This window comes from Bombina bombina, chromosome 5 (assembly GCF_027579735.1).
Source record: "Bombina bombina isolate aBomBom1 chromosome 5, aBomBom1.pri, whole genome shotgun sequence".
Classification (NCBI taxonomy): Eukaryota; Metazoa; Chordata; class Amphibia; order Anura; family Bombinatoridae; genus Bombina; species Bombina bombina.
In genome coordinates this window covers 728768282-728794739 of record NC_069503.1, presented here as the reverse complement: position 1 = coordinate 728794739, position 26458 = coordinate 728768282, and the positions used below count along the sequence as shown (strand labels likewise).

The window sequence follows — 26458 nt, the reverse complement described above, 5'->3', positions numbered from 1 at the left end:
TCCCACTAGTAATTGAATGACATCATGGACTCTCCATATCTTAGGAAAGAAAAATGTTTTTTAAATCCCTCCGTTTATTACTTGTGGACTGTCACAGCTTGGGTATTAGTTCCCATGAGTAATTGATTGTGGACTCACCACCTGTATAAAAGAAAACAGAATTTATGCTTACCTGATAAGTTCATTTCTTTCATGGTGAGAGTCCACAAGCCCCCACGCTTTATTTTTTTCAACACATCTTTTTTCTTACCTCACTTGCTTGGCTATACGTTAGACTGAGGTATGTGTGAGAGGTTTTATAGAGCTCTTGAGGCTTGGGAATCTTTGCCTCCTCCTAGTGGTAGAGAAGAGTAATTCCCATGAGCAATGTATTGTGAACTCTGATCACCATAAAATTAATGTATCAGGGAAGCATAAATTATGTTTTACAAAACAGTCAGAAGATACTGACAGTTGTGCTATTTAGTGTATCCTTTCAGTTTTCCAAATTTAGCTATCACCTATTCCCTTGATGAAGAGAGAGGCCACAAATAAAACTACTAATTAAAAACTGAATGAAATTAAAGACACAAGAATGGCTCTGTGAGAGTATACAAAGACCAATATGTAGGCCTCTAAATTGTCTGATAAATAAATCTCATACTAATAGGCCCAGTTATATTTCAACTGACGAATAAAAATAGTTTTACTGTGAGCTGCCGGAGGGGGCTATATAAATAAAGTTATAAGGGAGCCTAAGTATTGCTTTAGCACATCTGAAAATAAAAACGATGAATGAAAGTAAGCTTAAAAATAAATAAAGATTAAGAATCTGATTGTAGTTTGTTTAATTTACCATTGCTTTAAGGTAAATTAAAGGGACAGTGTACTCTAAAATATTATTCCCTTTAAAGGGACATTGTACACTAGATTTTTCTTTGCATAACTGTGTTGTAGGTGATCCATTTATATAGTCCGTGTAAAAATGTATACTTTTGCTTATTTTAAAATAACATTTTCAGACTCCTAACCAAGTCCCATAGTTTTAGATGTAATCTGATGTATAGAGCATTCACATTGCTTCTGTTTGTATAATGGGTCAATTCATATGCATACCCCTTTCAGTCAGTGTTCCAGACTAATCTCATCAACAGAGCTAAATTGGGAGCTTCTAAGTAAGTTTTTATACAAAAAATGTTTTATCAGTATCTGTGCACATTCTTTATACTAGTGTCTATTACATGCCGTTATATCAAAATTGGTGTATACTAGCCCTTTACTGTATTTCCAATGATCAATTTTACCTTCAAAAAAAAAAAAAAAAAAGTCATTCTTCCATTGGCCTTTGAGTAAACAGCAATCAAGATAAGGAGGGCTTTGTGTAAATAATTAGAAATATACAATGAGGTATTCTCTATCTACAAGATCAGCCCATTATACTGGATTGTGTTTTCAGTTAACACCTATTACATATACAAAAATATATCTGAAAAAAAAAAAAAAATGTAATTGGAAAACGCATTAAGGAAAAAAAAATATTTTAGAGTACACTGTACACCCTTTAAGTTTAAGGTATAATCAGTGTCTAGTTAAACGTGCTGGTTAAAAATAACCAATTTAAAAAACAAACCACTTTGTACAGGAACAATTTCTACAAACTTCGTACAGATGTTTACAATTAAATTATTGCACAGAAAATCTATACTAGAATATGTACTTACGAAGTCATATTTACATTCGTAGAAGGAATGACTAGTACCCGATTTGGTGCAACCAGTACAGAGCTATCACAAGTCACAACTCGCAGTCCAAGCAGAAACTTCCCTGGAGTTGCTCCACCAGCACCCCATATGCATACAATCTTGAAAATAAAATAAAATGTGCACGGAATTTCAATGAATTACAAAAAATAAATAAAAATATTCCAATCATTCAAAGCAAAGAACACCCCCCCCCCCCCATTTAGATAAACATTTTATATATCGGGTGCACCAGGGTATTTTAAAGTGCTAGTTACTCACTGGTGCCTGGGTTTGTAAAGATTTTAAAAAATAAATAAATAAGAAAAGATAGATAAAAAAAATTATATTATCTAACAGTACATTTATATGCCCGACTTATTTTTAAATAGCTGTAGTTTAAAGCTGTGCAATCACCCCCTCCCCCCAAATTATTTAAAGGGATACTGAACCCAAATTTTTTCTCTCATGATTCCGAAAGCATGCAATTTTAAGCAACTTTCTAATTTACTCCTATTATGAAATTCTCTTCATTCTCTTTGTATCTATTTGAAAAATCAGGAATGTAAGCTTACGAGACGGGCCATTTTTGGTTCAGCACCTGGGTTGCTCTTGATTGGTGGCTAAATGTACCCACCAATCAGCAAGAGCTATCCAGGGTTCTGAAACAAAAATGGGCCAGTTCGTAAGCTTACATTCCTGATTTTTCAACGATACAAGAGAACGAAGAAAAATTAATAGGAGTAAATTAGAAAGTCGCTTAAAATTGCATGCTCTATCTGAATGAAGAAAGAAAGAAAGAAAGAAAGAAAGAAAGAAAGAAAGAAAGAAAGAAAGAAAGAAAGAAAATTGGGTTCAGTATCCCTTTAAGGAGACATTAAACTGGCATGCATTTAATGTTTATGTATTAAAAGGTATGTTAATTCTTAAAGGGACAGTCTAGTCCAAAACAAAACTCATTCAGATAGGGCATGTAATTTTAAACAATTTTCTAATTTGCTTCTATCACCAATTTTGCGTTCTCTTGGTATTCTTAGTTGAAAGCTAAATCTAGGAGGTTCATATGCTAATTTCTAAGTCCTTGAAGGCCGCCTCTTAGCTCAGGTCATTTTGAAAGTTTTTCACCACTAGAGTTAGTTCATGCGTTTCATATAGAAAACACTGTGCTCACGCACGTGGAGTTCCTAGGAGCCCGCACTGATTGGCTAAAATGCAAGTCTGTCAAAAGAACTGAAATAAGGGGCAGTTTGCAGAGGCTTACATACAAGATAATCACAGAGGTAAAAAGTGTATTAATATAACTGTTGGTTATGCAAAACTAGGGAATGGGTAATAAAGGGATTATCTATCTTTTAAAACAATAAAAATTCTGGTGTAGACTGTCCTTTATATCGAAATGCATGTTTTTTTGAACAACAGATTTAAAAGTCTTAAGTGTTCAGTCCGATAAAGAATATTTGCATAGAGCTATTAGTTCAAGATTCTCAACAATCTATACCAGTATATTTGTGGGGGGGGGGGGGGGAGTTTTTTTTTTTTTTTTTTTTACAATTTTCAGAACTGAGCCATATATAAAAATGTATGTATGGGGGGGGGGGGAGATTATGCTTACCTGATAAATTTCTCTCTTTCCAGATATGGCGAGTCCACAGAATTATCAATTCCGTTTGGGAACAAAGAGCACCACAAGCAAAGCTGTCAAGTATTACTCCCCTTCCCACAATCCCCAGTCATTCGACCAAATGAAAAAAAAGGAGAAAAGGAGTAACAGGGTGTAGAGGTGCCTGAGGTTTAGAAGAAAAAAAAAAAAAAAAGTCTTAAACAAAGGGCGGGGCCGTGGACTCAATATCCAGAAAGGAAGAAATGTATCAGGTAAGCATACATTTTGGTTTCTTTCCTAAGATATGGCGAGTCTACGGAATCATTACTGTTGGAAATTAATACCCAAGCCAGAGGACACAGATGATTAGGGAGGGACAAGACAGGTCACCTAAACGGAAGGCACCACCGCTTGAAGAACCTTTCTCCCAAAAGAAGCCTCAGCCGAGGCAAAAGTATCAAATTTATAAAATTTGGAAAAAGTATGCAAAAAAAAGGACCAAGTTGCAGCCTTGCAAATCTGTTCCACAGAAGCCTCATTTTTGAAAGCCCAAGAAGAAGAAAAAGCCCTGGTAGAATGAGCTGTGATTCTCTCAGGAGGCTGCTGGCCCGCAGTCTCATACGCCAAACGAATAATACTTCTCAACCAGAGAGAAAGTAGCAGTAGCTTTCTGACCTCTGTTTCCCAGAAAAGCAAGCAAACAAAGCAAAATAGAATTAAAGAGCCCGCACAACATCTAGGTTGTGCAACAAACGTTCCTTATGAGAAAAAGGAACAACAATTTCCTGATTAATATTTCTATCCGAAACAACCTTGGGAAGAAAACCAAACTTGGTACGAAGAACTGCCTTATCTGCATGAAATATGAGATAAGGCGTATCGCACTGCAAAGCTGAGAGTTCCGAAACTCTGAGCAGAAAAGATAGCAGTAAGAAACAAAACCTTCCAGGATAACAACTTTATATCTATGGAATGCATTGGCTCAAACAAACATTTTTAAGAGCAAGGTTATGGCTCCAAGGTGGAGCAACAGATTTAAACACAGCTTGAATCTGAAGGAAACCACTTCAGCATCAGAAGTAGGGATTACACTATCTGAATCTGAGATTTCAACCTCAGAGGCTACCAAAGTATCCTCTTCCGATTTATGAGAAAGAGCAACTTGGTTAGCATGTACTGGATCAGAAACCTTACTATCCGATTCTCTAATTTCTCTTGTAAGATGTATCAAGTCCACGGATTCATCCTTACTTGTGGGATATTCTCCTCCCCTACAGGAAGTGGCAAAGAGAGCACCCACAGCAGAGCTGTCTATATAGCTTCCCCCTTAGCTCCACCCCCCAGTCATTCTCTTTGCCTACTCTAAGTAACTAGGAAGTGCAGAGCGAGTGTGGTGACAAAAATGTTAGTTTTTTATTTTTCAAGCAAAAGTTTGTTATTTTAAATGGTGCCGGTGTGTACTATTTACTCTCTGGCAGAAAAGAGATGAAGATTTCTGCAAGGAGGATTATGATCTTAGCACTTTGTAACTAAGATCCACTGCTGTTCTCACAAGAGCTGAAGAGTACAGGAAAACTTCAGTTGGGGGAACGGTTTGCATGCTAAGCTGCATATGAGGTATGTTCAGTCTATATTTTTTCTAGACAGACGGTTTATTCTAGAAAAGGCTGGCAATATCCCCAGGGAAGGGTAAGCTGTATTCAGACACTTGGATAGGAATTTCAGCTTGCTTGAAGGGCTCATTTGCTACTGGTGACACTGTTAGGAAAAAATGTTTTTGTTTGTTCAGTAAATGATGCAATTATAACGTTTTTTCAAGGGACTAAAGGGGTCATTGTGGCTTGTGTTAGGGTTTTTTAACCCACATGGTTAAATAAGAGACACTCAGGTGTGATTACAGTGTTTTGCAAGCTTGCTTGTTACATTACTAGACTGTTTAGCATGTCTGACACCAAGGAAAATCCTTGTTCAATATGTTTGGAAGCCATTGTGGAACCCCCTCTTAGAATGTGTCCCAATTGTACTGATATGTCTATAAATTATAAAGAAAATATATTAGCATTTAAAAATAGGGCAATAGATGATTCTCATTCAGTCAGGAGTAAATGAGGGTTCGCCATCTAGCTCTCCCCAAGTGTCACAACCAGTAACGCCTGCACAAAGGACGCCAAGTACCTCTAGTGCGTCACATTCATTTACTTTACAAGATATGGCCACAGTTATGAATACAACCCTCACTGAGGTTTTATCCAAACTGCCTGGTTTACAAGGAAAGCGGGACAGCTCTGGGTTAAGGAAAAAATGCTGAGCTGTCTCACGCTTTAGTAGCCGTATCGGATATACCCTCACAATGCTCTGAAGGGGCGAGGGATTAGTTATCTGAGGGAGAAATTTCTGATTCAGGAAAGACGCTTCCTCAGACAGATTCCGATATGACGGCCTTTAAATTTAAGCTTGAACACCTCCGCTTATTGCTTAGGGAGGTATTAGCAACTCTAGATTATTGTGACCCTATAGTGGTCCCAGAGAAATTGTGTAAAATGGATAGATACTTAGGGACTGGAAAAACATCAGTGTACACAGGAACCTCTAAGAGGATTGTGAATATTATTGCTAAGGAGTGGGATAGACCAGGTATTCCATTCACTCCCCCTCCTGTTTTTAAGAAAATGTTTCCCATATCTGACACCATAAGGGACTCATGGCAGACAGTTCCTAAGGTGGAGGGAGCTATTTCTACCCTGGCTAAGCGTACAACTATACCTATTGAGGACAGTTGTGCTTTCAAAGATCCTATGGATAAAAAAATTAGAGGGTCTCCTGAAGAAAACATTTTTTCATCAAGGTTTTTCTCTTCAACCTATTGCATGCATTGTTCCTGTAACTACTGCAGCTGCTTTCTGGTTTGAGGCTCTAGAAGAGGCTCTTCAAATGGAGACTCCATTAGAGTTAATTATGGACAGAATTAAGGCCCTTAAGTTGGCTAATTATTTTATTACAGATGCCGCTTTTCTACTGGCTAAATTAGCGGCAAAGAATTCAGGTTTTGCCATTTTAGCATGCAGGGCGTTATGGCTTAAGTCCTGGTCTGCTGATGTGTCATCTAAGTCTTAACTTTTGAACATTCCTTCCAAGGGTAAAACCCTATTCGGGCCTGAACTGAAAGAGATTATTTCAGACATCACTGGAGGGAAAGGTCATGCCCTCCCTCAGGATAGATCAAATAAAATGAGGACCAAACAAAATAATTTTCGTTCCTTTCGGAACTTTAAGAGTGGTCTCGCTTCAGCTTCCTCTGCTACAAAGCAAGAGGGGAATTTTGCTCAATCCAAGTCAGTCTGGAGACCTAACCAGGCTTGGAACAAGGGGTAAACAGGCCAAGAAGCCTGCAGCTGCCTCTAAGACAGCATGAAGGGGTAGCCCCCGATCCGGGGACCGGATCTAGTAGGGGGCAGACTCCTCTCTCTTCGCTCAGGCGAGAGATGTTCAGGATCCCTGGGCTTTAGAAATTGTGTCCCAGGATTTCTTCTGGAATTCAAGGGCTTCCTTCCAAGGGGGAGATTTCACATTTCTCGATTGTCTGTAAACCAGACAAAGAGAGAGGCGTTCTTACGCTGTGTAGAAGACCTACATACCATGGGAGGGATTCGCCCAGTCCCAAAAGAGGAACAGGGGCTAGGGTTTTATTCAAACCTGTTTGTGGTTCCCAAGAAAGAGGGAACTTTCAGACCAATCTTGGATCTCAAAATTCTAAACAAGTTCCTCAAAGTTTCATCATTCAAGATGGAGGACTATTCGGACTATTCTACCTCTGATCCAGGAGGGTCAATATTGTGACTACCGTGGACTTAAAGGATGCGTATCTACACATCCCTATTCACAGATATCTTCATCAATCCTCAGATTCGCCTTTCTAAACAGGCATTACCAGTTTGTGGCCCTTCCCTTCGTGTTGGCCACGGCTCCCAGAATTTTCACAAAGTGCTAGGGTCCCTTCTGGTGGTTCTACGACCACGGGGCATAAGCAGTGGCGCCTTATCTAGACGACATCTTAATTCAGGCTTCAACTTTCCGGACATCGTGTTGGCTTTTCTGAGATCTCACGGGTGGAAGGTGAACATAAGAGTTCTTTCTTCCCTCTTACAAAAGTTTCCTTCCTAGGGACTCTGATAGACTCTGTAGAAATTAAAATATTTCTAACGGAGGTCAGAAAATCAAATTTTTAATCACTTGCGAGCTCTTCATTCCATTCCTCGGCCATCAGTGGGCTCTGTGTATGGAAGGTAATCTGATTCATGTAGCGGCAATGGACATAGTTCCTTTTGCCCGCCTACACCTCAGACCACTGCAGCTATGCATGCCTCAAACAGTGGAATGGGGATTATGCAGATTTATCTCCTCAACTGGACCAGAAGACCAGAGATTCTCTTCTCTGTTGGTTGTCTCAGGACCACCTGTCTCAGGGGAATGTGTTTCCGCAGGCCAGAGTGGCTCATTGTAAACGACAGAATGCCAAGCCGGCTAGGCTGCAGTCTGGAATATTCCCTGAAAGCAACAGGGCTTATGTCTCGGTCTCGGGGGGGGAAGCTCTCCTTCTGATAAACATTCTAGAAATGAGAGCGATATTCAATGCACTTCAGTGCGTGGCCTCGTTTGCTGCGGCCATATTCATCAGGTTTCAGTCGGACAACATCACGACTGTAGCTTATATCAATCATCAAGGAGTGAAGTGATTATGGAGTTCTCTAGGATGATGGATGGTAACCCAAAATATCCGGTGGGCAGAGGATCAACTCTTGCATCTCATTCAGCGATCCACATCCCAGGAGTAGAGAACTGGAGAGGCGGATTTCTAAGTTGTCAGACTTTTCATCCGGGGGAGTGGGAACTCCATCCGGAGGTATTCCTTCAATCTGGCCTATGTATTTCCACCGTTCCTTTCCTTCACTTCTGGGTTGCCCAGAATCAAGCAGGAGAGAGCTTCGGTAATTCTGATAGCACCTGCGTGGCCACGCAGGACTTGGTATGCAGACCTAGTGGGACATGTCCTCCGTTCCACCATGGACTCTGCCAATGAGGCGGGGGACCTTATAATCCACAGGTCCGTTCGCACATCCAAATCTAATTTCTTTGCGTCTGCTTGGAGATTGAACGCCTGATTCTATCAAAGCATGGTTTTTCTGAGTCGGTCATTGATACCCTGATTCAGGCTAGAAAGCCTTGTCACCAGGAAGATCTATCATAAGATTTTGGGCCAAATATCTTTATTGGTGTGAATCCAAAGGTTACTCGTGGGAGTAAGATTAGGATTCCTAGAATATTGTCTTTTTCCTCCAAGAAGGGATTATCTGCTAGTTCCCTAAAAGGACAAAAATATCTGCTTTGTCTATTCTACCACAAACGTCTGGCATATGTTCCAGGGCGTTCATCATTTTAGTTCAGGCTTTGGTCAGAATCAAGCCTGTATGTAAACCTGTTGCTCCACCATGGAGCCTAAACTTAGTTCTTAAGTTCTTCAAAGGTTCCGTTTGAACCTATGCATTCCCATAGATAACATAATTTATGCTTACCTGATAAATGTTATTTCTCTGTGTGGTGTATCAAGTCCACGGATCATACCATGTTACTTGTGGGATTTTCTCCTTCCCAACAGGAAGCTGCAAGAGGATCACCCACAGTAGAGCTCGTCTATATAGCTCCTCCCCTAACTGCCACCCTCAATCATTCGACTGAAGACAAGCAAGCGAAAGGAGAACCCATAGGGTGCAGTGGTGACTGTAGTATAAAAATAAAATATACCCGCCTTAAAATGACATGGGGCGGGCCGTGGACTTGATACACCACAGAGAAATAAATTTATCAGGTAAGCATAAATTATGTTTTCTCTTGTAAGGTGTATCCAGTCCACGAATCATCCATTACTTGTGGGATACCAATACCAAAGCTAGAGTACACGGATGAAGGGAGGGACAAGGCAGGTACTTAAACGGAAGGAACCACTGCCTGGTAAATACCGTTCTCCAAAAATAGCCTCCAAAGAAGCAAAAGTATCAAATTTAATAAAACTTTGAAAAAGTATTGAAGCGAAGACCAAGTCGCCGCCTTGCAAATCTGTTCAACAGAAGCCTCATTTTTAAAGGCCCATGTGGAAGCCATAGTTCTAGTTAGAATGAGCTGTATCCTTTCAGGAGGCTGCTGGCCAGCAGTCTCATAAGCTAAGCGTATGTATACTTCTTAGCCAAACAAAAGAGAAGTTGCCGAAGCCTTTTGGCCTCTCCTCTGTCCAGAGTAGACAACAATACAAAGCAGATGTTTGACGAAAGTCTTAGTAGCTTGTAAATAAAACCTTTAAAGCACGAACCACGTCAAGATTGTGGTAATAGACTTTCCTTCTTTTGAAGAAGGATTAGGACACAATGACGGAACAACAATCTCCTGATTGATATTCTTAATAGATAACACCTTAGGGTAAAAATCCAGGTTTGGTATGCAAAACTACCTTATCTGCATGGAAGATCAGATAAGGGGAATCACACTGTAAGGCAGATAACTTGGAAACTCTACGAGCCGAGGAGAAATAGCTACCAAAAACAGAACTTTCCCAGATAAAAGCTTGATTATCTATGGAATGAAGAGGTCCAAACGGAACCCCTTGCAGAACCTTAAGATCCAAATTTAAACTCCATGTGCGGAGCAACTGGTTTAAACACAGGCTTGATTCTAACTAAAGCCTGACAAAACGCTGCGCTGAACGTCTGGTACAGTCCGCCAGACACTTGTGCAAAAGAATAGACAGAGCAGAAATCTGTCCCTTTAAGGAACTAGCCGACAATCCCTTTTCCAATCCTTCTTGGCAGAAAGATAATACCTGGGAATCATGACTTTTACTCCGATGAGTAACCCTTGGATTCACATCAATAAAGATATTTACGCCATATCTATTGATAGATTTTCCCTGGTGACAGGCTTTCGTGCCTGAATTAAGGTATCAATGACTGACTCGGAGATGCCACTCACTCTTGATAAAATCAAGCGTTCAATCTCCAGCAGTCAGTCTCAGAGAAATTAAATTTGGATGGTGGAAAGGACCCTGAAGCAGAAGGTCCTGTCTCAGAGGCAGAGTCCATGGTGGAAGGGATGACATGTACACCAGATCTGCATACCAAGTCCTGCGTGGCCACGCAGGTGCTATCAAAATCACTGATGCTCTCTCCTGCTTGATTTTAGCAATCAGACAAGGGAGCAGAGGAAACACATAAGCCAGGTTGAAGGACCAAGGCGCTGCTAGAGCATCTATCAGCGTTGCCCTTGAGATCCTGGACCTGGATCCGTAACAAGGAAGTTTGGCGTTCTGGCGAGACGCCATGAGATCCAGTTCTGGTTTGCCCCAACGTTGAACCAATTGTGCAAACTCCTCCGGATGGAGTTCCCACTCCCCCGGATGAAAAGTCTGTCGACTTAGAAAATCCGCCTCCCAGTTCTCTACACCTGGGATATGGATAGCTGATAGGTTGCAAGAGTGAATCTCTGCCCAACTAATTATCTTTGAAACTTCCAACATCGCTAGGGAACTCCTTGTTCCCCCTTAATGGTTGATGTAAGCCACAGTCGTGATGTTGTCCGACTGAAATCTGATGAACCTCATTGTCGCTAGCTGAGGCCAAGCCTGAAGAGCATTGAATATCGCTCTTAGTTCCAGAATGTTTATTGGAAGGATGGTCTCCTCCTGAGTCCACGATCCCTGAGCCTTCAGGGAGTTCCAGTCTGCCCCCCAGCCTAGAAGGCTGGCATCTGTCGTTACTATTGTCCAATCTGGCCTGCGGAAGGTCATACCTTTCGACAGATGATCCCGAGATAGCCATCAGAGAAGAGAATCCCTGGTCTCTTGATCCAGATTTAGTAGGGGGGACAAATCTGTGTAATCCCCATTCCACTGACTGAGCATGCAGAGTTGCAGCGGTCGGAGATGTAGGCGGGCAAACGGCACTATGTCCATTGCCGCTACCATTAAGCCGATTACTTCCATACACTGAGCCACCGAAGGGCGAGAAGTAGAATAAAGAACACAGCAAGAATTTAGAAGTTTTGATAACCTGGTCTCTGTCAGGTAAATCCTCATTTCTACAGAATCTATCAGAGTTCCCAGAAAGGAAACTCTTGTGAGAGGGGATAGAGAACTCTTCTCTTCGTTCACTTTCCACCCGTGCGACCTTAGAAATGCCAGAAATATGTCCGTATGAGACTTGGCAATTTGGAAATTTGACGCCTGTATCAGAATGTCGTCTAAATAAGGGGCCACTGCTATGCCCCACGGCCTTAGGACCGCAAGAAGTGACCCCAGAACCTTCGTAAAGATTCTTGGAGCTGTAGCTAACCCAAAGGGAAGAGCTACAAACTGGTAATGCCTGTCCAGGAAGGCAAACCTGAGAAACAGATGATCTTTGTGTATCGGAATGTAAAGATAAGCATCCTTTAAATCCACTGTAGTCATGTATTGACCCTCCTGGATCATAGGTAGGATGGTACGAACAGTCTCCATCTTGAATGATGGGACCCTGAGAAATTTGTTTAGGATCTTGAGATCTAAGATTGGTCTGAAGGTTCCCTCTTTCTTGGGAACCACAAACAGATTTGAATAGAAGCCTTGCCCCTGTTCCTCCTTTGGAACTGGGTGGATCACTCCCATAACTTGGAGGTCTTTAACACAATGTAAGAATGCCTCTCTTTATCTGGTTTGCAGATAATTGTGAAAGGTGAAATATCCCTTCTGGAGGGGAAGCTTTGAAGTCCAGAAGATATCCCTGGGATACAATCTCCAACGCCCAGGGATCCTGGACATCTATTGCCCAAGCATGGGCGAAGAGAGAAAGTCTGCCCCCTACTAGATCCGTTACCGGATCGGGGGCCAATCCTTCATGCTGTCTTAGAGGCAGCAGCAGGCTTTTTGGCCTGCTTACCTTTGTTCCAAGCCTGGTTAGGTCTCCAGACCGACTTGGACTGGGCAAAAGTTCCCTCTTGTATTGTATTAGAGGAAGTTGATGCCGCGCTCGTCTTAAAGTTTCGAAAGGCATGAAAATTAGTCTGTTTGGCCCTTGATTTATTAGACCTGTCCTGAGGGAGGGCATGACCTTTTCCTCCCGTGATATCAGAAATGATCTCCTTCAAACCAGGACCAAATAGGGTCTGCCCCTTGAAGGGAATATTAAGAAGCTTAGACTTTGAAGTAACGTCAGCTGACCATGATTTAAGCCATAGCGCCCTACGCGCCTGAATAGCAAAACCAGAATTCTTAGCCGTTTGTTTAGTCAAATGAACAATGGCATCAGAAACAAATGAATTGGCTAGCTTAAGCGCTCTAAGCTTGTCAAGTATATCGTCCAATGGAGTCTCTACCTGTAAAGCCTCTTCCAGAGACTCAAACCAGAAGGCCGCCGCAGCAGTGACTGGGGCAATGCATGCAAGAGGTTGTAGAATAAAACCTTGTTGAATAAACATTTTCTTAAGGTAACCCTCTAACTTTTTATCCATTGGATCTAAAAAAGCACAACTGTCCTCGACTGGGATAGTAGTACGCTTAGCTAGGGTAGAAACTGCTTCCTCCACCTTAGGGAGGGTTTGCCATATGTCCCGTGTGGCGGCATCTATTGGAAACAATTTCTTAAAAATAGGAGGGGGAGAGAACGGTACACCTGGTCTATCCCATTCCTTAGTAATAATTTCTGAAAACCTTTTAGGTATTGGAAAAACATCAGTGTAAACAGGCACTGCATAGTATTTATCCAATCTGCACTATTTCTCTGGCACTGCAATGGTGTCAGTCATTCAGAGTAGCTAAAACCTCCCTGAGCAACACGCGGAGGTGTTCAAGCTTAAATTTAAATGTTGCCATATCAGAATCAGGTTGAATCATCTTCCCTGAGTCAGAAACATCCCCCACAGAAAGAAGCTCTCATTCCTCAGCTTCTGCATATTGTGAGGGGGTATCAGACATAGCTACTAAAGCGTCAGAGTGCTTTGCATTTCTTCTAACCCCAGAGCTGTCTCGCTTTCCTCGTAACCCAGGTAGTCTGGATAATACCGCCGACAGTGTATTATCCATGACTGCCACCATGTCTTGTAAAATAAACGCCATGGGCGCGCTGGATGTACTTGGCACCTCTTGAGCGCGAGTCCCTTGGGCGGTAGTCAAAGGCTCTGACACGTGGGGCTAGTTAGTCGGCATAACTTCCCCCTTGTCAGATTCCTCTGGTTCTAAATCTTTTAAAGACAGAATATGGTCTTTATAACAAAGTGAAATCAGTACATTTGGTATACATTCTAAGAGGGGGTTCCACCATGGCTTCTAAACATAATGAACAAGGAGTTTCCTCTATGTCAGACATGTTTAAACAAACTAGCAATGAGACCAGCAAGCTTGGAAAACACTTTACAGAAAGTTAACAAGCAAACAATAAAAACGGTACTGTGCCTTTAAGAAAAATAAAAAAGGTCAGAATTTGAAAAACAGTGAAAAAAAGCAGTAAATCAAACGAAATTTTTACAGTGTGTATAATATGCTAACAGAGCATTGCACCCACTTGCAAATGGATGATTAACCCCTTAGTTTCAAGAACGGATCCAAAAAACGATCGATGTTTTTTAATAGTCACAACAAACTGCCACAGCTCTGCTGTGGCCCTACCTTGCCATACAAACGACTTTGGAAAGCACCAAAACCCTTCAGAGAGGTCCTAAGCATTCAGGGAACTCTTTCAAGGAAACTTGATGTCTCAGTCTGCAAAAGCTAATGCGCATTTAGGCGCAAAATTAGGCCCCTCCCACTCCTGTCTACACAGTGAGAGGCCTAGCAAAACTATCCGTAGGCAAATTTTAGCCAGCCATGTGGAAAAACTGGGCCCCAATAAAGTTTTATCACCAAAAAGCATATAAAAAATGTTTAAGCACTCTCAGCAAACGTCTTATATTTCAGTAATTTGAAAAAATAATAAAAGAGTGTTACCTCTAATAGTAAGCATACTATACATACTAGTAGTTATTAAATCACTGTAATCAGGCTTACCTTAAATAAGTCCGGTATCAACAGCATTTTCTAGCATATACATTTCTCTAGAAAAATTTAGACTGCACATACCTCATAGCAGGATACCCTGCACGCCATTCCACAAGCTGAAGTTACCTCTCTCTTCAGTTATGTGTGAGAACATCAATGGATCTTAGTTACAACCTGCTAAGATCATTAGAGACCACAGGCAGACTCTTCTTCTATTTTCTGCCTGAGACCAAAATAGTACAACTCCGGTACCATTTAAAAATAAACTGTTGAATTGAAGAAAAACAACTAAATTACCACATCTCTCTAACTGCTTCCATGCTTGTCGAGAGCTGCAAGAGAATGACTGGGGGTGGCAGTTAGGGGAGGAGCTATATAGACAGCTCTGCTGTGGGTGATCCTCTTGCAGCTTCCTGTTGGGAAGGAGAATATCCCACAAGTAATTGATGATCCGTGGACTGGATACACCTTACAAGAGAAATTAAGCTTCTATCTTGGAAAGTTTTGTTTTTAGTAGATATCTCTTCGGCTCGAAGAGTTTCTGAGCTATCTGCTTTACAGTGTGATTCACCTTACCTTGTTTTCCATGTAGATAAGGTGGTTTTACGTACCAAACCTGGGTTTCTTCCTAAGGTTGTTTCTAATAAGAATATCAATCAAGAGGTTGTGGTTCCTTCTTTGTGTCCTAATCCTTCATCTAAGAAGGAACGTCTGTTACACAATCTTGATGTGGTTCGTGCTTTAAAATTCTACTTACAAGCAACTAAAGATTTCCATCAAACATCTTCTTTGTTTGTTGTTTATTCTGGTAAACGGAGAGGTCAAAGGGCTACGGCTACCTCTCTCCTTTTGGCTGAAAAGCATCATCCGTTTGGCCTATGAGACTGCTGGACGGCAGCCTCCTTAAAGGATTACTGCTCATTCTACTAGAGCTGTGGCTTCCACATGGGCTTTTAAAAATGAGGCTTCTGTTGAACAGATTTGTAAGGCGGCGACTTGGTCTTTTTCCAAATTCGATACTTTTGTTTCTTCAGAGGCTATTTTTGGGAGAAAGGTTCTACAAGCAGTGGTGCCTTCCGTTTAAGGTCCCTGTCTTGTCCCTCCCTTCATCCGTGTCCTAAAGCTTTGGTATCCCACAAGAAAGGATGAATCCGTGGACTCGATACATCTTACAAGAGAAAACATAATTTATGCTTACCTGATAAATTTATTTCTCTTGTGATGTATCGAGTCCACGGCCCGCCCTGTTTAAGACAGGCATATATATTTTTATTTTAAAACTTTCAGTCACCACTGCACCCTATAGTTTCTCCTTTTTCTTCCTAGCCTTCGGTCGAATGACTCGGGGGTGGAGCTAAGGGGGGAGCTATATAGACAGCTCTGCTGTGGGTGCTCTCTTTGCCACTTCCTGTAGGGGAGGAGAATATCTCACAAGTAAGGATGAATCAGTGGACTCGATACATCACAAGAGAAACAAATGTATCAGGTAAGCATAAATTATGTTTTTCTCTTGCGTCTCCCCTGAAGCATGGGGATGGCAGCTAGCGCCTCAGATACCTGAGCAGCAATTTCTGCATGCAAATATACTCCTCCAAGAGAATGCGAGGAACTGCAGGGCACTGCATGTGACAGATACAGCTTGGGACGTCTGAGGAGAAAGCTGCGGCATCGCCTGACCAGCATCAACCTGAGAGGATGGTGGCTCAGTAATAAAAAGTTTCTTTATACATTAACGTTCTTTCAACACACGAAGAACAAGGAGGGCAAAGGAGGCTCTACTTGGGTTTCTAAACAAAGTCTGCATTCAGCAGAAGGCATCAACTCTTATCCACATTTGCATAATATTGACAGCAAGAAAACAAAAAAACTTTTTTTATTAATGCTCTAAACTTCTGTCAGCAGAACTTAATAAAATGAAATGCTCAGATTTTATTTAAAGGTAAACTCCTTCGTTACCTCTACACCTCAGCGTATACCCCCCTGAAATCCGGACTATCAGACGGCTCTTTATCCGACTCTTGGAACCACACACAGCTGCTCTGGAAAACACAGCAAAGAAAATGACGATGCACTGAAAGCTGCGCCACAAATCTGTCAAAAGCAAGCGCTTAGGCAGCAATACTGCCTCAGCAAAAGGACCCGCCTCCTAAAATATGTCACAGGCGGTCCCGGCAGCCATTAGTCAAATTAAGTATTGCATCCATAAAAAAGACTGAGTACACAAGGGGAAAAAAATTAACCCATCCGTTTGCCCCTTAGACTGTTTCTCTAAGCGGGTCTCTGGGGATTTTTTTTTTTTTTTTTTTTTAAATTACCCTTACTGAGCCACCAGCGATACACTCCAAACACTGTTCCCACTGAATCACCTCCTCTGAAACTTGCCCACACAGTGTCTGCTCCCTGCCGTTATCCTGATCCTTAATGCAGGAACTAAGTCCCAATAAAGTGCAATTAGCCCAATGAGTGCCAGTGTTCTCCCATAATAAACAGAAAATGGCACTTACCTGCACCTCTTGCTGTCCAACAGCTCACCCGGTATGAGAGGAAGCCGTTCCTCACAGAGACCTGTGAAAACGAGAGAACAGAGTAAACCTACTTTGGCTTTCTATGCAAGGGCAGCTCCTGTTAGAAAAACGCAGTGAGGCCCACCTCACAAGTTCCTAACTGCTTGTAAGCTACCATAGCCCTACTGAAGAGACTAACGTGGAGTACAGCTAGACCCCGTCTTGACAGGAAAGATCAGAGCAAACCTGCTCTGGCTTTCAAAATAATAAAATCTTGATAGAAGAAAAATCTTTTACAGACACCTAACTTCACCTCCTTCTTGCACTGAAAGCAAAGAGAATGACTGGGGATAGTGGGAAGGGGAGTGATACTTGACAGCTTTGCTGTGGTGCTCTTTGCCTCCTCCTGCTCGCCAGGAGTGATGTTCCCAACAGTAATTGATGAGTCCGTGGACTTACCATATCTTAGTAAAGAATCTTATTACAGGTCAGACTATTTCAGAGATATAATTTAACTTTATCTAGTAAAATATTTTAAATGAAGGTTTAAAGTGACAGGTAGTTAACCAAAAAAGAAGCATTATCAGTAAGTACAAAAATTAGTGTTTTGATGCCAGTAGGAATTTTTTATGAATCGAATCTCAGTAATTCATTCTGTACTGTCCTAGTAATGTATCTATTTTTCAATAAAGCCATTCAATATGCAGAGGACTTACCTCATAGAAGCAAACTAATAATCTGTAAATAAGAGCCACCACCATCATTTTCTGCAAGTCTTCCATTGAGGTGTTTTCATCTACTTCCTCAATTATGTAATGCATAGCAAATTTCGAAATCTCTCTAAAAAAAAAGAAAAAAAAAAAAAAGAAAAAGCAAATAGAAACCATCAGTTAATTTAGAGGGACATGAAACCCAGATTTGTCTTTCATGATTCAGAGAGAAAATATAATTTTAAAAAACAACTTTTAAATTTACTTCTATTATCCAATTTGTTTAGTTCTCTTGATATCCTTTGATGAAAAACATTTCTAGGTAGGCTCTTGAGCTGGGAGCTAGCTGCTGATTGGTGGCTGCACATATGGCTCTTTTTATTGGCTTACAGATGTGGACAGCTAGCTGCAAGTAGTGCATTGCTGCTCCTTCAATAAAGGATAACAAGAAAATGAAGCAAAATTGTTAAAAGTAAATCGTAAAGTTGTTTAAAAATATAAGCTCTATCTGTATCATAAAAGAAAAAAAAAATTGTGTATCATGTCCCTTTAATTAAGAGAATATACAAGCCCAAAAGAGAATTTAACTAAAGTGTGTGTGGCCTCCTTAATCTGCTTTTAATTTATTTTTTATTTCTATAGATTGCTTTTTTTTTTTTTTTTTTTTTTTATCTACTCTTGCAAAAATCTGTTTTATCATCAGGAACTCAGGGCCTGTTTTTATAAAGCTCTCTGATCTAGCAAGATCATCTAAAAAGTCTTGTCAGTACTGCCAGTTCCAAAAACAGAGAAAGAAGACTGAAAGTGAGTCTCTCGTACAAATACCTATAACTTACCGAAAATTCAATTACCTAAACTTTTTTTTTTTTTTTTTTTTAGAGGTATTCTTCCATTTTATTAAACACCATTTCTAATTAGTAGATGGTTTTGGAATTGGATTTAGTAGGTCACTGCTTAACATAACTATTTACATTCAGATTTTTAGAACTTGCCTTATGAAAACTTCAATTTAACCTCAAGGAAATACTTTAGATCACAGGCTTTCAAACCTATCCTCAAGCCTCCCTAATAGGCCAGATTTCAGGATTACATTGGGTGAGAGAAGGTTAAATAACCACGTTTACTAATCGGCTGATTTCCCCTGTGCTCAGTTCAGATATCCTCGAAATCTGGCCTGTTAGGGAGGCATGAGGACAGGTTTGAAAACCAGTGCTCGTTTACTAAATTTGTTTATTATTGCAGCGATTAAAAAAGTGTTCGCATATTTTTTTAATCACGTTCGATAGAATGCATCATTCTAGAGCGTTAGAGATGCTGTTATATGGAATCCAGTCATGAGATTTGAAAAACAAGTTACACTATGACCAAGAAAATGAAAAATGTACACAAATTATTTACAACGGGTCACTTTAACTCTAGGTTGAGGAGTAATTTTAGCCTCCCTTTGAAAGTTTACTGTATCTTATATGCAGGTGCATTATATGTGCCATAAAATCAGCAAGCATTTCCCACTATCCAAAGTTTCAGGAATAATTTCTCTTGTTAAGTGTATCCAGTCCACGGATCATCCATTACTTATGGAATATATTCTCCTTCCCAACAGGAAGTTGCAAGAGTCCACCCACAGCAAAGCTGCTATATAGCTCCTCCCCTAACTGCCATATTCAGTCATTCTCTTGCAAGCCTCAACATAGATAGGAGGTCGTGAGAGTCTGTGGTGCTTTCTACTTAGTTTATTCTTCAATCAAAAGTTTGTTATTTTTAAATGGCACCGGAGTGTGCTGTTTATCTCAGGCAGTATTTGGAAGAAGAATCTGCCTGCGTTTTTCTATGATCTTAGCAGACGTAACTAAGATCCATTTGCTGTTCTCACACATTCTGAGGAGTGAGGTACTTCAGAGGGGGAATGGCGTGCAGGTTTTCCTGCAGATAAGGTATGTGCAGTAAAATATTTTTATAGGAATGGAATTGACTAAGAAAATACTGCTGATACCGAAGTAATGTAAGTAAATCCTTAAATGCAGCGATAGCGACTGGTATCAGGCTTATTAATAGAGATACATACTCTTATAAAAATGTGTTTTAAAACATTTGCTGGCATGTTTAATCGTTTTTTAACGTACATTGGTGATAACACTGTAATGTTGGTATAGCCTTAAATGCAGTAAAAGCGACTGGTATCAGGCTTATTAATAGAGATACATACTCTTGTAAAAATGTGTTTTAAAACGTTTGCTGGCATGTTTAATCGTTTTTTAACATATGTTTGGTGATAAAACTTATTGGGGCCTAAGTTTTTTCCACATGGCTGGCTTAAATTTTGCATAGAAACAGTTAACTGAAGCTTCCCACTGTTGGCTGTGGCAGTTTGTTGTGTCTGTTTTTAAAAACGTCTGTCGTTTTTTTGATCTGTTTTTTGCATTAAGGGGTTAATCATCCATTTGCAAGTGGGTGCAATGCTCTGTTACCTTATTACATGTACTGTAAAAATTTCGTTTGTTTTACTGCCTTTTTTTCAGTTTTTCAAATTTTGACAAAATTTGTTTCTCTTAAAGGCACAGTAACGTTTTATATATTTGCTTGTTAACTTGATTTAAAGTGTTTTCCAAGCTTACTAGTCTCATTATTAGTCTGTTCTAACATGTCTGACATAGAGGAAGCTCTGTGTTCATTATGTTTTAAAGCCATGGTGGAACCCCATCTTAGAATGTGTACCAGATGTACCGATTTCATGTTAAACAATAAAGATAATTTTTTGTCTTTAAAAACATTATCACCAGAGGATTCTGTCGTGGGGGTAGTTATGCCGACTAACTCTCCCCACGTGTCAGACCTTTTGACTCCCGCTTTAGGGACTCACGCTCAAATGGCGCCAAGTACATCAAGGGCACCCATAGCGTTTCTTTTACCAGGGGATTCTGTCGAGGGGAAAGTTATGCCGACTAACTCTCTCCACGTGTCAGACCCTTCGACTCCCGCTTCAGGGACTCACGCTAAAATGGCGCCAAGTACATCAAGGGCGCCCATAGCGTTTATTTTACAAGACATGGCAAAGGTGGTGAATAATATTCTGGCAGCAGTATTAGTCAGACTACCTGAAATTAAAGGAAAGCAGTTAGCTCTGGGGGTAGATACAGAGCATACAGACGCTTTAAGAACCATGTATGATACTACCTCACAATATGCTTAGGCTGTGGGTGATTTTTTTTTTTTTTTGACTCAGGGAAGATGATTTAACCTGATTCTGATATTTCTACATTTAAAATGTATGCTTGAGAACCTCCACTTGTTGCTCAGGGAGGCTTTGGCTGCTCTGAATGAATGTGTACAATCGCAGGGCCAGAGAAATTGTGTAGACTGGATAAATAATATGCAGTGCCGGTGTGTACTGATGTTTTTCCAATACCTAAAGAGGTTTACTAAAATTTTTTTAATAAGGAATGGGATAGACCAGGTGTGCTGTTCTCTTCCCCTCCTATTTTTTAGAAGAATGTTTTCTAATAGTTACCACCACACGGGACTTCTGGCAGACAGTTCCTAAGGTGGAGAGAAGAGTTTCTACTCTAGCTAAGCATACCACTACCTCTGACGAGGACAGTTGTGCTTTTTAGATCCAATGGATAAAAAATGTTTATTCAACAGGGTTTTATCCTGCAGCCCCTTGCATACATTGCTTCTGTCACTGCTGCTTCGGCGTTCTGGGTTGAGTCTCTTGATGAGGCTTTACAGTTAAGCGACTCCATTGGATGAATATATTTGACAAGCTTATGCTAGCCAATTCCTTTGTTTTCTGATGCCTTGTTCATTTGACTAGACTAACGGCTAAGAATTCTGTTTTTTACTATACTGGCGCGCAGAGCGCTATGGCTTATATCATGGTCAGCTGTCGTGACTTTAATAAATAAGCTACTTAACTTCCCTTCAAGGGGCAGACCCTATTCGGGCCTGGTTTGAAGGAGATTATTGCTTATATCACTGGAGGAAAAGGTCATGCCCTTCCTCAGGATAGGTCCAAATCAAGGGCCAAAAAAAAAAAAAAAAAAAAAAAAGTCTAATTTTCGTGCCTTTTAAAAACTTCAGGGCAGGTGTGGCATCCTCTTCCTCTAAGGCAAAACAAGAGGGAATTTTTGCTCAGTCCAAGGCGGTCTGGAGACAATCGGACCTGGAACAAAGATAAGCAGGCCAAGGAGCCTGCTGCTGCCTCTAAGGCAGCATGAAGGAACGGACCCCTATCCGGTAACGGATCCTATAGGGGGCAGACTTTCATTCTTCGCCCAGGCGTGGGCAAGAGATGCCCAGGATCCCTAGGCATTGGAATTTATATCCCAGAGATATCTTCTGGATTTCAAAGATTCCCCCCCAAAAAAAGGGGAGATTTCGCCTTTCACAATTATCTGCAAACCAGATAAAGAAGGAGGCATTCTTACATTGTGTACGAGATCCATCCAGTTCCAAGAGAGGAACAGGGACAGAGTTTTTACTCAAATCTGTTTGTGGTTCCCAAGGAGAGGGAACCTTCAGACCTATTTTGGATCTAAAGATCTTAAACAAATTCCTCAGAATTCCATAATTTAAGATGGAAACTATTCGTACCATCTTAACTATGATCCAGGAGAGTCAATAGAGGACTACAATGGATTTGAAGGATGCTTATCCTCACATTGTGATGCATAAAGATCACCATCGTTTTTTCAGGTTTGCCTTTCTAGACAGGCATTACCAGTTTGTAGCTCTTTCCTTTGGGATATCTACAGCCCCAAGAATCTTTATGGAGGTTCTGGGGTCACTTTGGCGGTCGGGGCATAGAAGTGGCCCCTTATTTAGACGACATCCTGATACAGGCGTCAAACATCCAAATTGCCCAGTCTCATACGGACGTAGTACTGGCATTTCTGAGATCACATGGGTGGAAAGTGAACAAGGAAAGAGTTCTCTATCCCCAATCTCTAGGGTTTCCCTCCTAGGGACTCTGATAGATTCTGTAGAAATGAAAATTTACCTGACGGAGTCCAGGTTGTCAAAGTTTCTAAATTTCTGCCGTGTTTTTTCATCTCATCCGCGCCCTTCGGTGGCTCAGTACATGAATGAAATCGGCTTAATGGTAGCGGCAAGGGACATAGTACCGTTTGCACGTCTACATTTCAGACCGCTGCAACTATGCATGCTCAGTCAGAGGAACGGGGATTACACAGATTTGTCCCCCTGTTAAACCTGGACCAAGAGACCAGAGATTCTCTTCTCTGGTGACTATGTCGGGTCCATCTGTCCAAGGGTATGACCTTCCGCAGGTCAGATGGGACAATTGTTACAATAAGATGCCAGCCTTTTAGGTTGGGATGCAGTCTGGAAACTCCCTGAAGGCTCAGGGATAGTGGACTTAGGAGGAGACCCTCTAATAAATATTCTGGAACTGGGGAGTGATATTCCATGCTCTTCAGACTTGGCCTCAGTTAGCAACTCTGAGGTACATCAATACTCAGCATCGGACATATACACGACTGTGGCTTACATCAGCCATCAAGGGGGAACAGAAGTTCCCTAGCGATGTTAGAAGTCTTACCAATAATTCTGGACAGAGACTCACTCTTGTCTATCAGCTATCCATATCCCAGGTGTTGAGAAACTGGGAGGTGGATTTTCTAAGTCGTCAGACCTTTTCTTCCGGGGGAGTGGGATTTCCTCCGGAGGTCAAGACAAGCAGGAGAGGGCTTTGGTGTTTTTGACAGCGCCTGCGTAGCCACGCAGGACCTGGTATGAAGATCTGGTGGACATGTCATCCTTCCATCACGGTCTCTGCTTCTGAGTCAGGTCCCTCTACCTCAGGGTCCTTTCAACCATCTAAATAGAATCACTCTGAGATGGACTGCCTGGAGACTGAACGCTTGATGTTATCAAAGCATGGCTTCTCCGAGTCAGTCATTGATACCTTAATACAGACATGAAAGCCTGTCTCTAGGAAAATTGAACATAGATAATGGTGTAAATTATCTGAATGTTATGAATCCAAGGGTTACTCATGGATTAAAGTCTGGATTCCCCGGATATTATCTTTTCTCCAAGATGTTTTTTGAGAAAAGGGTTGTCAGCTAATTCCTTAAAAGGGACAGATTTTTACTCTGTCTATTTTTTTGCACAAGCGTCTGGCAGGTATTCTAGACTTTCAGAGCATGGTGGTCAGGCTTTGGTTAGATCCAAGCCTGTGTTTAAAACTGTTGCTCCGCCATGGAGCTTAAACCTGATCTTAAGGTTCTTCAAGCAGTTCCGTTGAACTTTTTTGTTCATAGATATCAATCTTTATCTTGGAAAGTTCCTTTATGGGTAGCTAATTCCTCGACTCGTAGAGTCTCCAAGTTATCTGTGTTACAATGTGATTCTCCTTATCTGGTCCTTCGTACGGATAAGGTTGTCCTGCGTACCAACCTGGTTTTTTTCCTAAGGTGGTATCTAACATGTACATCACTCAAGAGATAGTTGTTCCATGCTTGTATCCTAATCTCCTTCCTCAAAGAAGGAACGTCTATTACACAATATTGGACGTGGTTTTGTGCTTTAAAGTTTTACTTACAAGCTACTACAGTTTTCATCAAACGTTCACCTTGTTTGTTGTCTATTCTGGACAGAGGAGAGGTCAAAAGACTTCAGCAGCCTCTCTGTCTTTTTGGATAAAAAGCATAATTCATTTAGCTTATTAGACTGCTGGACAGCAGCCTCCTGAAGGGATTACAGCTCATTCTACTAGAGCTGTGGTTTTCACTTGGGCCTTTTTTAAATGTGGCTTCTGTTGAACAGATTTACAAGACGGAGTCTTGGTCTGCGCTTCATACTTTTCAAATTTAACAAATTTGATACCTTGCTTCTTCGGAGGCTATTTTTGGGAGAAAGGGTTTTTTACAGGCAGTGGTAACTTCCGTTTAAGTACCTGCCTTGTCCCTCCCATCATCCGTGTACTTGAGCTTTGGTATTCGGTATTCCATAAGTAATGGATGATCCGTGGACTGGGATACACGTAACAAGAGAAAAACATAATTTATGCTTACCTGATAAATTTATTTCTCTTGTAGTGTATCCAGTCCACGGCCCGCCCTGTCACTTTAAGGCAGGTAATTTTTTCATTTGAACTACAGTCACCACTGCACCCTATGGTTTTTCCTTTCTCTGCATGTTTTCGGTCGAATGACTGAATTGGCAGTTAGGGGAGGAGCTATATAGCAGCTTTGCTGTGGGTGGACTCTTGCAACTTCCTGTTGGGAAGGAGAATATATTCCATAAGTAATGGATGATCCGTGGACTGGATACACTACAAGAGAAATAAATTTTATCAGGTAAGCTAAATTATGTTTTCTCTTTTTTAAGCAAACCCCATATCTACATGAAGCACATAGGTTGTTGCAATTACAAGGTGATTACTGTCCCTTTTAACACACTTATGTTGTATTGCTATATCAACATAAATACCTAGTCTTAATATTTTTAAAACAAATGAACATTTTAAATTTAATAATTTATCAGCAGCCATACTCTATCCACTGTTTGCCTATTTAGGGTGTCAATCTGGGCTTTAGTCCAAATACAAGGCTAGCCACTGTCATACGGCAAGTACAAATTCATTGTTTTTGCAGTTATCGGATAATGCAAATTAGGCTATATGTGTACGCAGGGTTAGCCTAAAGTCCGCAGGTGCATTTCAAGTTATAAGAATTAGAAATTGCGTTAAATTACAGGGGCAAAAACAAACAAAGATGCTATTTTGCAAGTCTCAGTGTGTTTACTGTCCCTTTAATGCTTTGCATTTTGTTCTCCAGTATATTATACTGTTATAAATATAAAAAGTATATTTTCTTCAGGAATTTTAAGTGAGAACTTGTATAGGATACAGGTTTCTCTCTGAAGTTCCTGGCTACTGTAATAGTTTGAGAGCATGATAGTTTTCTAAGTTACATCTCCTTAATGTGCCATTTAGTTGCTAATAGGCAGTTAATCATCACCTACTTTCAAATTACCTTTCTCAATAGGTTGTGCAGAGATAGTGATACATTTCTCGATGTAAATTTCACACAAGTTCCTGCTCCCAAAAAGCATGCATGAATCAGATCATGAATTAAAGAACAAATGAAATTGCTTCTGTTTCATTGCAATTGTCGCATAAATTGTATGGAAATGCACAATATCTCTAATGACCTCAACAAACGTTTTATAAGTATGGACAGCTACTCATAATCCACCAATATTTTTCATTTTGTTCACAAACCAATAGTAATTTATTTTCACCTCTGGTTGGATAGGGAGTAATTCAGCTCAGATGCTTTAGCACTCTAAAGAGTTTTCATACAGGCAATCTACAGTTGTCCCTTAAATACATTTTCCCTATAGTTGGCTAGATTACGAGTGGAGCGCAATATTGCGCTTACACAAGCACGATATTGCTCTCCACCCAGTAATACCAGCACGCGTAAGTGTGCGCTGGTAATACAAGTAGGGTTGCACCGATACTAGTATCGGTATCAGTGCTGATACAGAGTATTTGCATGAGTACTTGTACAAATGCTCTGATACTTAAACTGATACTTAAACCGATACCTCCAGATCTTACCCATACGCCATCTTGTGGCGATTTTTCAAACTGCATGTTCCCATTTCATTTTAAGATAGAGTGGAGTCTTAGCTAAAAATTGTACACTTTTTTCTGCCAATACAAATTGCTGTTATTTGTATTATTGTACATCTGAGAGCAGTGCTCCAAAAGCTGCTACTATACAGCTCGAATCCTACCTGGGAGAGATTACTATACCTTGCTCAGACAAACCCCTGAAGTACTAGGCAGTTAAACAGATATCCAGCTCCGGCTAAAATGGCACAAAAATATCTGCCTCATGCAG

General features: G+C 40.8%; 1 protein-coding gene across 3 annotated transcripts in view; it reads right to left on the bottom strand.

Moving 5' to 3' along the window:
* FAM8A1 (family with sequence similarity 8 member A1) overlaps positions 1–26458 on the bottom strand; it is a 79327-nt gene that overhangs the window by 19488 nt on the left and 33381 nt on the right. The window contains exons 3-4 of one of the 3 annotated variants that reach the window (XM_053714775.1): positions 17589–17712; positions 1701–1840 (exon numbers count right to left, since the gene is read on the bottom strand). In XM_053714775.1, the coding sequence (XP_053570750.1) occupies positions 1701–1840; positions 17589–17712 (264 nt within the window). The remainder of the gene's footprint in view (positions 1–1700; positions 1841–17588; positions 17713–26458) is intronic. The other 2 variants (XM_053714776.1, XM_053714777.1) reach the window with 2 other exon arrangements.